General features: G+C 43.3%; 1 protein-coding gene across 1 annotated transcript in view; it reads left to right on the plus strand.

Annotated features, from left to right (window-relative positions):
- Positions 1–10,640, plus strand: part of oafa (OAF homolog a (Drosophila)) — a 49,525-nt gene extending 38,885 nt beyond the window's left edge. The window contains exons 2-4 of the mRNA XM_041174579.1: positions 3,731–3,865; positions 5,446–5,626; positions 7,038–10,640. Of these exons, the coding sequence (XP_041030513.1) occupies positions 3,731–3,865; positions 5,446–5,626; positions 7,038–7,303 (582 nt within the window). The 3' untranslated portion in view covers positions 7,304–10,640. The remainder of the gene's footprint in view (positions 1–3,730; positions 3,866–5,445; positions 5,627–7,037) is intronic.
- The last annotated feature ends 1,881 nt before the right edge of the window (positions 10,641–12,521 follow it).

A 12,521-nucleotide genomic window follows, 5' to 3' on the forward strand; every position in this document is an offset into this window, starting at 1 on the left:
TCAAGGTGAAGTGAGAATCACTGCCCTTGACATGAAGGCTGCATTTGACAGAGTGCGGCATCAAGGATCCCTAGCAAAACTGGAGTCAATAGGAATCAGGGGGAAAACTGTCCACTGTACTAGTCATATCTAGCACAGAGGTAGATTGTTGTGGTTGTTGGAGGTCAATCATCTCAGCTGCAGGACATCACTGCAGGAGTTCCTCAGGGTAGTGTCCTCAGCCCAACTATCTTCAGCTGCTTCATCAATGACCTTGCTTCCATCATAAGGTCAGAAGTGGGGATGTTCGCTGATGATTGCACAATGTTCAGCACCATTCACAACTCCTCAGATACTGAAGCAGCCCATGTCCAAAGGCAGCAAGACCTGGCCAACATCCAGGCTTGGGATGACAAGTGGCAAGTAACATTCACGCCTCACAAGTGTCAGGCAATGACCATCTCCAACAAGAGAAGCCAACTATCGCCCCTTGATGTTCAATGGCATTGCCATCACTGAATCCCCCACTATCAACATCTTGGGGGTTACCATTGACCAGAAACTGAACTGGATTAGCCAAATAAATACCGTAGCTACAAGAGCAGATCAGAGGCTAGGAATTTTGCGACGAGTAACTCGCCTCCTGACTCCCCAAAGCCTGTCCACCATCTACAAGGCACAAGTCAGGAGTGTGATGGAATACTCCCCGCTTGCCTGGATGAGCGCAGCTCCCACAACACTGAAGAAGCTGGTTACCGTCCACGACAAAGCAGCCTGCTTGATTGGCCGATGCACAGTGGCAGCAGTGCATACCATCTACAAGATGCACTGCAGGAAGTCACTAAGAATCCTTACACAGCACCTTCCAAACCCATGACGACTACCATCTAGAAGGACAAGGGCAGCAGAAGTTTCCCTCCAAGCTTCAAAGCTTGACACCATCCAGGACAAAGCAGCCCGCTTGATCTGCACCATATCCACAAACATTCACTCCCTCCACCACCTTAAACATTAAATTGAAAGAAACACTCTATAAATCTGCAAAGATTAGTGGTAGGTCTGAAGATTGGACAGATTTTAAGAAAGGAAAAGAATGATTGAAATTATAATAGAGGCAGAAAGCAAAGTATGAGAGAAAGCTATCTGGTAATATTTAAAACAGATAGAGTTTCTACAAGTATTTGGATAGGAGAAGAGTAACTAAAGCTAATATTGGTCCACTCGAGAATGAGTGTGGGGAATTGATAATGGAAAATAAAGAAATGGTGGAGGCGTTGAACAGGTGTTTTGTGTCTGTCTTTACTGTAGAAGACTTAGAAAACTTCCCAAAGAGAATTGAAAATCAAGAGGTGAAAGGGAAGGAGGAACTTTATTACCATCACCAGCGAAAAGGTGCTAGAAAAACTATTAGACCTAAAGGCTGACAAGTCCCGAGGGCCAAATAGCTCATATTCTGTGGTCTTAATAATGGCGTACAGATAGTAGATGCATTGGTTTATATCTTTCAAAAGTCCTTAGATTCTGAAAAGGTTCCAGCAGATTGGAAAATAAAACTGTTATTCAAGAAAGGTGGGAGGCAGAAAGCAGGAGCATCCGTCACATGGAATGTGCTAGAATACATTATAAAGGAAGTTGAAGCAGGATACTTAGAAAATCACAATGTACTTGGATTTTCAAAATGCATTTGATAAGGTGCCACATCAGAGTTTGCTACACAAGATAAGAGCACGTGACAAAAACAAAAATTCCTGGAAAAACTCAGCAGGTCTGGCAGCATCTGTGGAGAGGAACACAATTAATGTTTCGAGTCCAAATGACCCTTCAACAGAACTAAGTAAAAATAGAAGAGAGGTGAAATATAAATTGGTTTAAGGGGGGGTGGGACAAGTAGAGCTGGATAGAGGGTCAGTGATAATAAATAAATGCCAACATTGCATTTGCCTTCCTAACTACCAACTCAACCTGCAAGTTAACCTTAAGAGAATCCTGGACTAGGACTCCCAAGTCCCTTTGCACTCCAGATTTCTGAATTCTCTCCCCATTTAGAAAATAGTCTATGCCTCTATTCTTCCTACCAAAGTGTATGACCTCACACTTCCCCACGTATTGCATCTGCCACTTCTTTGCCCATTCTCCTAACCTGTCCAAATCCTTCTGCAGCCTCCCTGCCTCCTCAATACTACCTGTCCCTCCGCCTATCTTTGTATCATCTGCAAACTTAGCCAGGATGCCCTCAGTTCCTTCATCTAGATCATTAATGTATAAAGTGAAAAGTTGTGGTCCCAACACTGACTCCTGCGGAACTCCACTAGGCACCGGCCGCCATCCTGAGAAGGACCCCCTTATCCCCACTCTCTGCCTCCTGCCAGACAGCCAATCTTCTATCCATGCTAGTACCTTGCCTCTAACACCATGGGCTCTTATCTTACTGAGCAGCCTCCTGTGCGGCTGATGACACCAAGTTAGGTAAGAAAGTAAGCTATCAAGAGGAGGTAGAGAGTCTGTAAAGGGATATAGAAAGGTTAAATGAGTGGGCAAAAATTTGGCATGGAGTATAATGTGAGGAAATGTGGCAGGAAGAATAGAAAAGCAGTATACTATTTAAATAAACAGGGATTGCAGAACTCAATGGTACAGAGAGATCTGGATGTCCTGGTACGTGAATCAAAATAAAGTTAGTATGTAGGTACAGCAAGTTAAACAGGAAGGCAATTGGAATGTTGGCATTTACTGCAAGAGGAATGGAATATAAAAGTGAGGAAGTTTTACTGCAGCTCAACAGGGACTTGGTGAGACCACAGCTTGAGCACTATGTTCAAATTTGGTCTCCTTATTTAAGAAAGGGTGTAAATGTGTTAGAAGCAGTTCAGAGAAGGTTCACTCAACTGATTCCTGGGATGAAGGATATATGAAGAAAGGTTGAACAGATTAGGCTATACCCATTATCACAATAAGATAAGTGATCTTATTGAAATATATAGGATCCTGAGGGCAATTCATGGGACGTTTCCTCTTGTGGGGGAAACTAGAACTCGGGGACATAGTTTAAGAATGAGAGATCTTTTAAGACAGAGATGAGGAGAAACTTTTCTCTCAAAGGGTCGTTAATATGTGGAATTCTTTTCCCCAGGGAGCAGTGGAGGCTGGGTCTTTAAATTTACTCAAGGCTGAGTTAGACAGATTTTTGACAAGGGAGTCAAGGGTAGATAGGAAAGTGGAACTGAGACCACAACTAGGTCAGCTGTGATCTTATTGAATAGTGGAACAGGCTTGAAAGGCCAAATAGCCTACTCCAGCTCCTAAGTCCTAGTTCTTAAACATCATGTGTCGGTGATGAAGTGAGTCAGTAGCAACAGTATGTACCATATACAAGATGCACTGTAGCAACTCATCAAGGCTCCTTCAACAGTACCTTCCAAACCTGCACCTCTACCATCTAGAAGGACAAGGACAGCAGATAGATGGGAACGCCACCACCTGCAAGTTCCCCTCCCAGTCACTCACCATCCTGACTTGGAAATATATTGCTGTTCCTTCACTGTCACTGGGTCAAAATCCTGGAACTCCCTCCCTCATAGCACTGTGGGTGTACCTACACCATATGGACTGCAGCGGTTCAAGAAGGCAGCTCACCACTACCTTCTCAAGGGCAATTAGGGATGGGCAATAAATGCTGGCCCAGCCAGCGACGCCCACATCCCGTGAAAAAAATAAAGAAGTAATAACTTTCTCTCTCCACTCCTTTCCTCAGGATGTGAAGATTATCCGTTCCCTGATTCTGGGGGAGTTGGAACGTGGTCAGAAACAGTTCCAGGGCTTGTGTTTCATCACCAGGCTTCACAAGAATGAAATTATTCCAAGTGAATCAATGGCTAAACTGCGACAGGTGAGATGGGAACTGCCAGAAACCGGTGCTCCTCTCAAACTTCATTCCTCTCTTCCTTCTTCGGTTTCTTTTCTGAACTCCTGTTGGCAGCTTTGAGCTGTGATACTTTGTGTTGCTCCAGCAACAACTTGTATTTCTATAATGCCTTTAACATTATAAACATCCCGAGGTGCTTCACAGGAGCATTATAAAACAAAATTAGACATTGAACCAGTAAGGATATAATAGGGCACATGGCTAAAAGCCTTGGTCAAAGGTTGGATTAAGGGATGAGAGAGAGGTGGAGAGGGTTTGGGGGAGAATTTCAAAGCTCAGGACCCAGGCAGATGAAGGCACAGCCTCCATTGGTGGAGTGATTCAAATTGGGAATACCCAAGAGGCCAGTATTAGAAGGGTGCAGATATCTTGGAGGCTTGTGAGGTTGGAGGAGATTACACAGTTAGGGAGGGCTGAAGCAATGGAGGGATTTACAAACAAGGATGAGAATTTTAAAATTAATATGTTGCTTGACCAGGAGCCAACATAGGTAAGCAAGCACGGGGGTGATAGGGGAATGGGACTTGGTGCAGTTTACAACATGGGTAGCAAAGTTTATGGAGCATAAAATGGGCAGCCGGCTATATGTGTGTTAGAATAGTCGAATCTGTAGCGGTGGTTCCCAAACCTTTTTGTTTAAAGGACCTCTTTTCAAATGGATAAGTTATCACAGACCCCCATCTAAATTATAAGGCTATTCTCAGTATGAAAGTATTGCATGTAAAAGGTGTTTTGCAGGTATTTCCTCTCCGGTATCAGGAAGATGATTGTGCTTCTCCCTGCAGAGTCTTTCCACCCTTGGCGGGAGCAGAGCAAGCAGAAGGTGAAGAAAGCTTTAGGGGAATGAGGAAAGTGCAGGAGCAATGGGGAAACACGTAGCTGTGAGAGCAGCAACAGGCAGAGATGCTGGAGGAGGAATGTTCCTCCCATCTCCCACCTTCTCTAAACTGGAGATCATTCTAAACTCTGCTGTCCTTGTCTTGATTCACACCAAGCCCCAGTTCCCTGTCATCAGCTCGCTGATCTACACTGGCTCCCAGCCAAATGTCTTGATCTTAAAATTCTCATCCTTCCCTCCATATCCTCGTCCCTCATTTCATCGCATTCTGGCCTCTTGAGCATCCCTGATTTTAATCATTCCACTATTGGCAGCTGTGCCTTCAGCTGTCCAAATCCCAATCTCTGGAATTCCCTCTCCAAACCTATCTGCCTATCTACCTTGCTTTCCTCCCCTAAGACCCTTGTCAAAATCTACCTTTTTGACTTACCTTTTGTCAACTGTCTGAATATCTCATTTCTATAATTTGGTGTCATATTTTGTTTTTATTGCTCCTTTGAAGTGCCTCAGATGTTTCATTACATTAAAGGCACTTTATAAACAGAAGTTGTTGTTTAAGTGAGAATAGGCTGGTGATTCATTTAATGAAAACACTGGTACTGAGTTGAGGGACTGAATGGCCTGTTTCTGGGACATGACATTCTTTGATTTTGTTTCTCTAGTTGTGACCTTTCCAATACTGGACATTTTGTGTCTCTCACTACAGAAGAATCCGAGGACAGTGCGTGTGGCTGAGGAACAGCGAGGCCCAGAGCACCTGTACATGGATGTGGCAGTGAATTACAGCAGAGCGAATCCACTGAGTGTCCACATCAACAGTGTATGTGCAGAGGCCATGGATGCTGTCTATGCAAGAGAGAGTGATGTGAATTACTGGACGGAGAAAGGTTTGTGGAATGAACATGAGAGAGAGAGAGAGACACATGCACACGCGCTCTCACACTCGCATGCACACGCGCTCTCACACTCGCATGCACACACACTCTCACACTCGCATGCACACACTCTCACACTCGCATGCACACACACACACTCGTATGCACACATACTCGCATGCACACACACACACTCGCATGCACATGCGCTCTCACACTCGCATGCACACACACTCTCACGCTCGCATGCACACACACTCGCATGCACACACTCTCTCACACTCGCATGCACACACCCTCACACTCGCATGCACACACACTCACACAAGCGTGCGCACTCTCTCGCATGCGTGTGTGCACTCATGCGCGCATGCGCACACTATCTCACACATGCTGATACATGCACTATCACACACACGTGCGCGCACTCTCTCCCGCGCGCCCACCCTCCCGCGCAACCCGCCCACCCTGCGTGCCCCCTCTTTCCAGATTTCCACTCCACTTTGTGTGCATAAATGATTCTTGACATCATCCCTGAATGGCCTGGCTCTCATCTTAAGGTTCTGCCGCCTTGTTTTGGACTCCCCATCCCCCCACCACCCCCCCCTTCAACCACTCACCAGAAATAGTAGTTTCTCTCCATCGACTCTATCAAATCTTTTAATCATCTTAAACAACTCAATTGGATAAACCCTTAACCTTCTATATTTGAGGGAATACAAGCCTAGTCTGTGAAAACTGTCCTCATAATTTAACCCTTTTAGCCCCTGGATCATTCTGGTGAATCTACACTGCACCCACTTTAAGGTAAGGATATCCTTCCTGAGGGTTGGTGTCCAGAACTGAACCCAGTTAGTCCAATGGGATCTAAACACAGTTCTAGATAATTGTAACATAACTTGCATCCATGTGATCTCCAGCTCACTTAGACAGATATTCTACCCAGAGAGAGAGACTCTACCATTCACAGTTCCCAGAGACACACCCAGAAATGCCAAATTGATACAGCACAGTTCAGGCCATTCAGCCTAACCACTCCATGCTGACCTTTACCCTCCACATAAATTAATAGTCCCAGTGATGTTTACCTGCTAGTATTCCCCATGTCTCTTCAACCCCCACCCCCACCCCCTCCCTCCCTTTACTCCCTTTCCCTAACCTAATCAAATCTAATCTAATCTAGAGTGTTGGTATTGGCCTCCTGTTAACCTGGTTCTCACAGCAGGAGGCTGACTGACTGCCTTGGATTAACTGATTTGCACAATGTGAACTTTAATCTCTGTGAGGTCAGTGGGATATATTACTGGCGAGCCTGTGGGGAAGGGGCTGCAGGATGTTGAAGGTGGGGAAAAGGATGTGAAGTGGGATTATCCATCCGCTAGTTGATCCCAGGGTGACCTGTTGCCCCTTTGGTTCTCCACAGGTATTGAGGCTTCAATCTTTGATTTAATGCCAGTTTCGGAGGATGTGCCACGATGTCGGGTGAGTCGGGATCGGTGGAAAGGCTGCATCTGCCGCTACGCACTCTGTATTGAGTGGTACCCTTGCTTCCTGAAATACTGTCGCACAAAGGACCCCGCAGGCAAGACCAGCTCTTACAAGTGTGGCATCAAAAGCTGCCAGAAGTGCTCCCAGTTTGACTTTTACGTCCCACAGAAACAGCTGTGCCTGTGGGATGAGGACATTTAAATCTCTTCCATCTCCCACCTCTTCACCCAATGCTCGTGCCTGATGGGAGAAAGGCGCGGGCACAGGCCAAGTGTCCATCTTGTGGAGAACAGATGCTGCAGCATCTAAGATCATAGACCATGCTCGGGGAGGGAATGGGTCCGAGTACTGGATGGATGGGATCCTTCTTTATACAGAATTGAATCAGATTCACATTCAGTGAGGGGAGTCCAGGTCTCTGTACAGTTGTCCCGGTCCAGGGTGGGGTCACTGGGGTTAACGGGCCAGTGGTTCGAGGTCTGGTGTTGGGCCTGTGCCCTCCACCCCCTCAGTGTTCCTGTAAGGGTCAATTGGGTTTCCCGGAGCTTCAGAGAACTGAATGGTTTCACTTGCTGCTTCATGAGGGACTGAGGATCATCTCTCCATTGGGAATTCTTACCGTCCACATGGGATTGTCTGATTTACCTTTTGGGAATTTGGACGATTAATTAATGTTGTTTTGTCACTAATTTCATCCTCTAGAAATTAATTTAAATGCTAATTTTCTAAAAGTTTGCTTGATTGAAATTAATCTGGGTCCATTTGCAATAAGTAGAATTTCTGAGGAAAAACCATTTTGGTGCCTCATCAATCCTCGAAGCTTCAAAAGCCAATTTCTCTTGAATATATTTCATGTTTGGTGAGCTGGTTAGACATCTCCTCGGCTCAGTCAGGGGCTGGGGTCAGTGATTAGAGTCACCAACCAGTGAATTCAATCTGAGCCCTTAAAGAACTTCATTCGATTTGGTGGCTCATCTGAGACATGTTTCATCGGAGCTTAACAGGCTTTGCTCACATGAACCCATCCAACAACTCTCTACATTTATGACCAGCAATTTGTTGGCTTCATGGAGTGGCCTAGTTTTTCAGGAGTGGGCACTAACTGATCATCTTGGATCCCAGTTATTTATCTGCTGGGAGATGTTAGGATGTCATGTATTATACAATGTTGGAGTTCAATCATGATCTTGCTGCTTGTTGGCAATCATTTTGATTTGTGTAGCTGATCCCTGATTTGTCCTTATTTTGTGTCAATTAATCTCAGAGAAGCTCATGGTGGAGGTTCTGGTGAAGTCCTAACCTCGGCTGATTCAGCTATTCAGGTGACTCAGTTCAAGATCATCTATTAGTGTGAAGGAGATACAGGGAATCACTGCAGTTAACAATCATGCTGTCCATTAATCTACCATAGGGGAGTGGGCTGCCTCAACGTCAAGGTACAGGCTGGAGAAACTGGTAAATTAGTAGATTCTTGCCTTCTGCCTTGAGTTCCACCAGCTGGCTACTGTTAGAATTCTCAAAATGTATAAAATATTCTGCAGCTTGTGGGAACCAGCCTGTGAATCTTTACCTGTGCTGATTCTTGGTCCGAAATGATGGGATTTATAATTTCACCAAATATTTTAATTCACCTTTAATTTCTCAGTGTGTTTGTTGTGATTTAACATGAAAATTTAAATAGTTCAGTTCTTTCGGTATTTTCCACAAAGAGAAGGATTTTGTGTTCAGTTTAAATGTCATTTGTGAAACATCCGTCCATTCTGCGAAACTCTTGATAACTAGAATTTCCTAAGATTGAAGAATGAGGTCTCATTTACAAATATTGTGACCTTGATCTGAGTTCTCCAGCAGTCAGAGGCCTTTCCAATTTCAGTTGAAACATCTGAATCATCCCCAGAAATTCTTCATCACAAAAAGGGAGTCAGAGGGATAGCTTGAGGAAAAGAGTTTGAATTATTATTTACTTATTGTGACAGTGTTGAGTGTTCTTATCAGTGTTTTCCTTGAGAAATGTCAGTAAAACAGAGAGTTAGATGAAACTGAGTAACCAAAGATCCAGCTCATTTTTAATCAACATTTATCCTTCCTGAGATGTGTGTGGGTCACTGAGTGTGCAGAGTTTGAGAGAGACTTTCCTATACATGCACATCCTCCTCAATAACATCCCAGCTTCTAATGTAAAAGCAAAATACTACAGATGCTGGAAATCTGAAATAAAAACAGAAAATGCCGGAAAAACTCAGCAGGTCTGGCAGCATCTGTGGAGAGAGAAATAGAGTTAACGTATCGAGTCTGTATGACCCTTCTCCCAGTTTCTAATCCTTTCACCAGAAGTGAAAGGAAGATCAGATTGTTATGCGAGTTTCATTTTCAGTAACTGAGCAGAACAGAATATTTTGCATTATTTGAGAATTGGTGCCTTGTCATAACTCAACTTCCAGATTAGAGTCAGATATTTTACACAACATACTTCCAGGTTGTGCCAGACACAGAAATATGTTTTCATTGCAAGTGTCTGGCGCCAGGTTTCTATGCTTCCATTGTATCTGGGTCTCCTGGTTAGTGACATTGAATTACATGGCGAGATCTGGAATTGATCATATTGAATAGTGGAGCAGGCTTGATGGGCTGAATGGCCTTCTCCTGTTCTTAGGTAACTGACAACGCAGTGCCATATTCTGATGGAGTTCACAGTTCTTGAACCATTAATGGGCCACAGCCTGGGAGAGAGGGAGTGTTGTTTTGTGGGTCCAGACTGTACCTGATCATAGTTAAATCTGTGGTCCCTGGGTTCTTCAACTCTTCCTTTCACCTGTTATTCAGTATGTGGATTTGGAATTTTTCTTATTGCTTTATTGAAATCTTCTCCAATGCCTGTGGCCACTAACACTTTGCAAAAGCCTTTAGAATGGGCACTGCTTCTGGTAAAAATTCTGGGCCATTGAGCAGTAACAGTTCCCTCAGTATGAGACCTTTGCAAAATAAGTGCTGATTAACTTGATTCACAGTTTACCAGATTAGTCTGCGTCCAGATGTTCACTAACTCTCTTAACTTTTGGGTTTGAGAGAAGCTGAGCCAATGATGTGACTGAGAACAGAGATGACATCACACAGTCAGTGACTGCTTCATTCCAGGAGTCACAGTGTAGGCATGGGTTATTGTGTCAGTGGCAATGTTTTGGCATGTTGTGGAAATACTCATTTGGTACTAGAGAATAAATAGTGGTACCATGGTGACTGGGAAATGTTTTGGGGTACCACAGTGATGGGGGAATGTTTTGGGGTACCACAGGGATGGGGGAATATTTTGGGTTACCACGGTGATGGGGGAATGTTTTGGGGTACCACAGTGACAGGGGAATGTTTTGGCGTAATGTTTTGGGGTGATGCAGCAGTGGGAATGCCTTCACCCCAATAACTGCACAGAATCTCACAAAGTGCCTTCATGTCTTGTTCAGTGTTTCAGAAATGTCCTAACAAACAAAATTATTTTTGTATTATTATGTAAAATAAATAAAAGATTGTTTTATTCAGAAAAGAAATTAACTCTGTTCATATTTAGATAATTTATCAGGTTCAATAATAATAAACTCTTGCAGAGTTGATGCCTGATTCTTTGTCACAGATTTACATCTATGTAAACTTTCATTTCTGTTTCCATTCACAAATCTAACTGATTCTCGGTTGTTACATTGATTTGAGCTTCAGAGGAGCAAGAAGGGAGTGAGGGAGGAAGTATGGTTGTTAGAGGGGCAGTGTAAATGGTTATAGCAGAATAACACAAAGGGAGGGAAGCATGGGGAGACTGATAAAGAAGAGAACGCTTCAGTGGTACACAGAGCGCATAGGCCACAGTGAGCAGATCACCCAACTACAATGGGGAAAAAAGGACAAATCATAGGACAAGGGAACATGGAAGACAACAGAAAACTGAAAATGCCTGCAGAAGTGATGAGGATGAAAATTCTAAACCCAATGTGTTGGGGACAGGGAAGCAATGTTAGTTTGGTGAGATTTGGAGAGAGAACACAGATCTTGCTAACATTGGGAATGGTGTGGGAGAGACTGACAGCTGGAAAAATCTATTTAATGGACTAGATAATGAGAAATAAGAATATAAATAAAAGCTGGAGGCCATTCAGCCCTTTGAACCTGCTGTCACAGGAATCGGAGCTGGGGCCTCAACTATTTACAATTTATATCAATGACTTGGATGGAAAGACTAAATGTATGGCTGCTAAATTTGCTGATGATACAAAGATAGATCGGAAATTAAGTTGTGAAGAAGATGTAAAGAAGCTACAAAGGAATATAGATGGGTTCAGTGAGTGGGAAAAATTTGGCAGATGGTGTATAATGTGGGAAAATATGAACTTGTTCACTTTGGCAGGAAGAATAGAAAAGCAGGATATTATTTAAGTGGAGAGAGATTGCAGAACTCTAAGGTACAGAGGGATCTGGGTGTCCTGGGTGTACATGAATCACAAAGTTAGTTTGCAGGTACAGCAAATGGTTAGGCAGTCAAGTGGAATGTTGATGTTAATTGCAAGGGGAATGGAATATAAAAGTGGGGAAGTTTTCCTACATTTGTACAGGGTATTGTTGAAACCATGTCCAGAATACTGTGTACAATTTTCGTTTCCTTATTTAAGAAAAGATATAAGGGAGTTAGAAACAGTTCAGAAAAGGTTCACTTGACTGATTCCTGGGATGGGGTTGTTATCTTATGAGGAAAGGTTGAACAAGCTGGACGTGTATCCATTGAAGCTTAGAAGAATGAGAAGTGATCTTATTGAAACATATGAGTGCTACGACATGGCAGATGATGTGTGCCAGGTGGGTCAAATCCACGTGTGAAACTTGATCACGCTATCACAATGGTTTTGCAAATTGTATTTTTTTCAACATGTGTGCCCTGAATTCAGAAGTAACAAGTCTACCAAGATTTTTTTAAAAACTAAAATTAAAATATTTATTTACAGAAGAGAAAATTTCAAACATACACATAGAACTACAAATTACTACTATAATAACTCCTAAAATCCCTAATTAACCTGGCTCCCAGCTACACTGCCTTTAAAGCAATGGTCCAAAAATAGATTTTAAACAGATCCAGCAAAGTAACACAATACCCTGGACAGTGGAATTCAAAATGACTCCAGCTTCAGTTTCTGTAGACAGCAGGTTTATGCACAAATGCTGGAGGCTTCTTGCACTTCTGTTAGATCTTACAATGCCTTTCCCTGACACATAGCCTCATTCTCCTTTATGCATGTTTCTCCCTTTTTAATATGTAAATTCCATTGTTTTTATGCCTTTGGAACTTTTACCTTTCTCATAACATAAATCTTTTCATGTTGCCACTCTTCACAGAATCACAGAATTTTAATGGTACAGAAGGAGATCATTCGGCCCATCA

The sequence above is a fragment of the Carcharodon carcharias genome, chromosome 25 (assembly GCF_017639515.1).
Source record: "Carcharodon carcharias isolate sCarCar2 chromosome 25, sCarCar2.pri, whole genome shotgun sequence".
NCBI lineage: Eukaryota > Metazoa > Chordata > Chondrichthyes > Lamniformes > Lamnidae > Carcharodon > Carcharodon carcharias.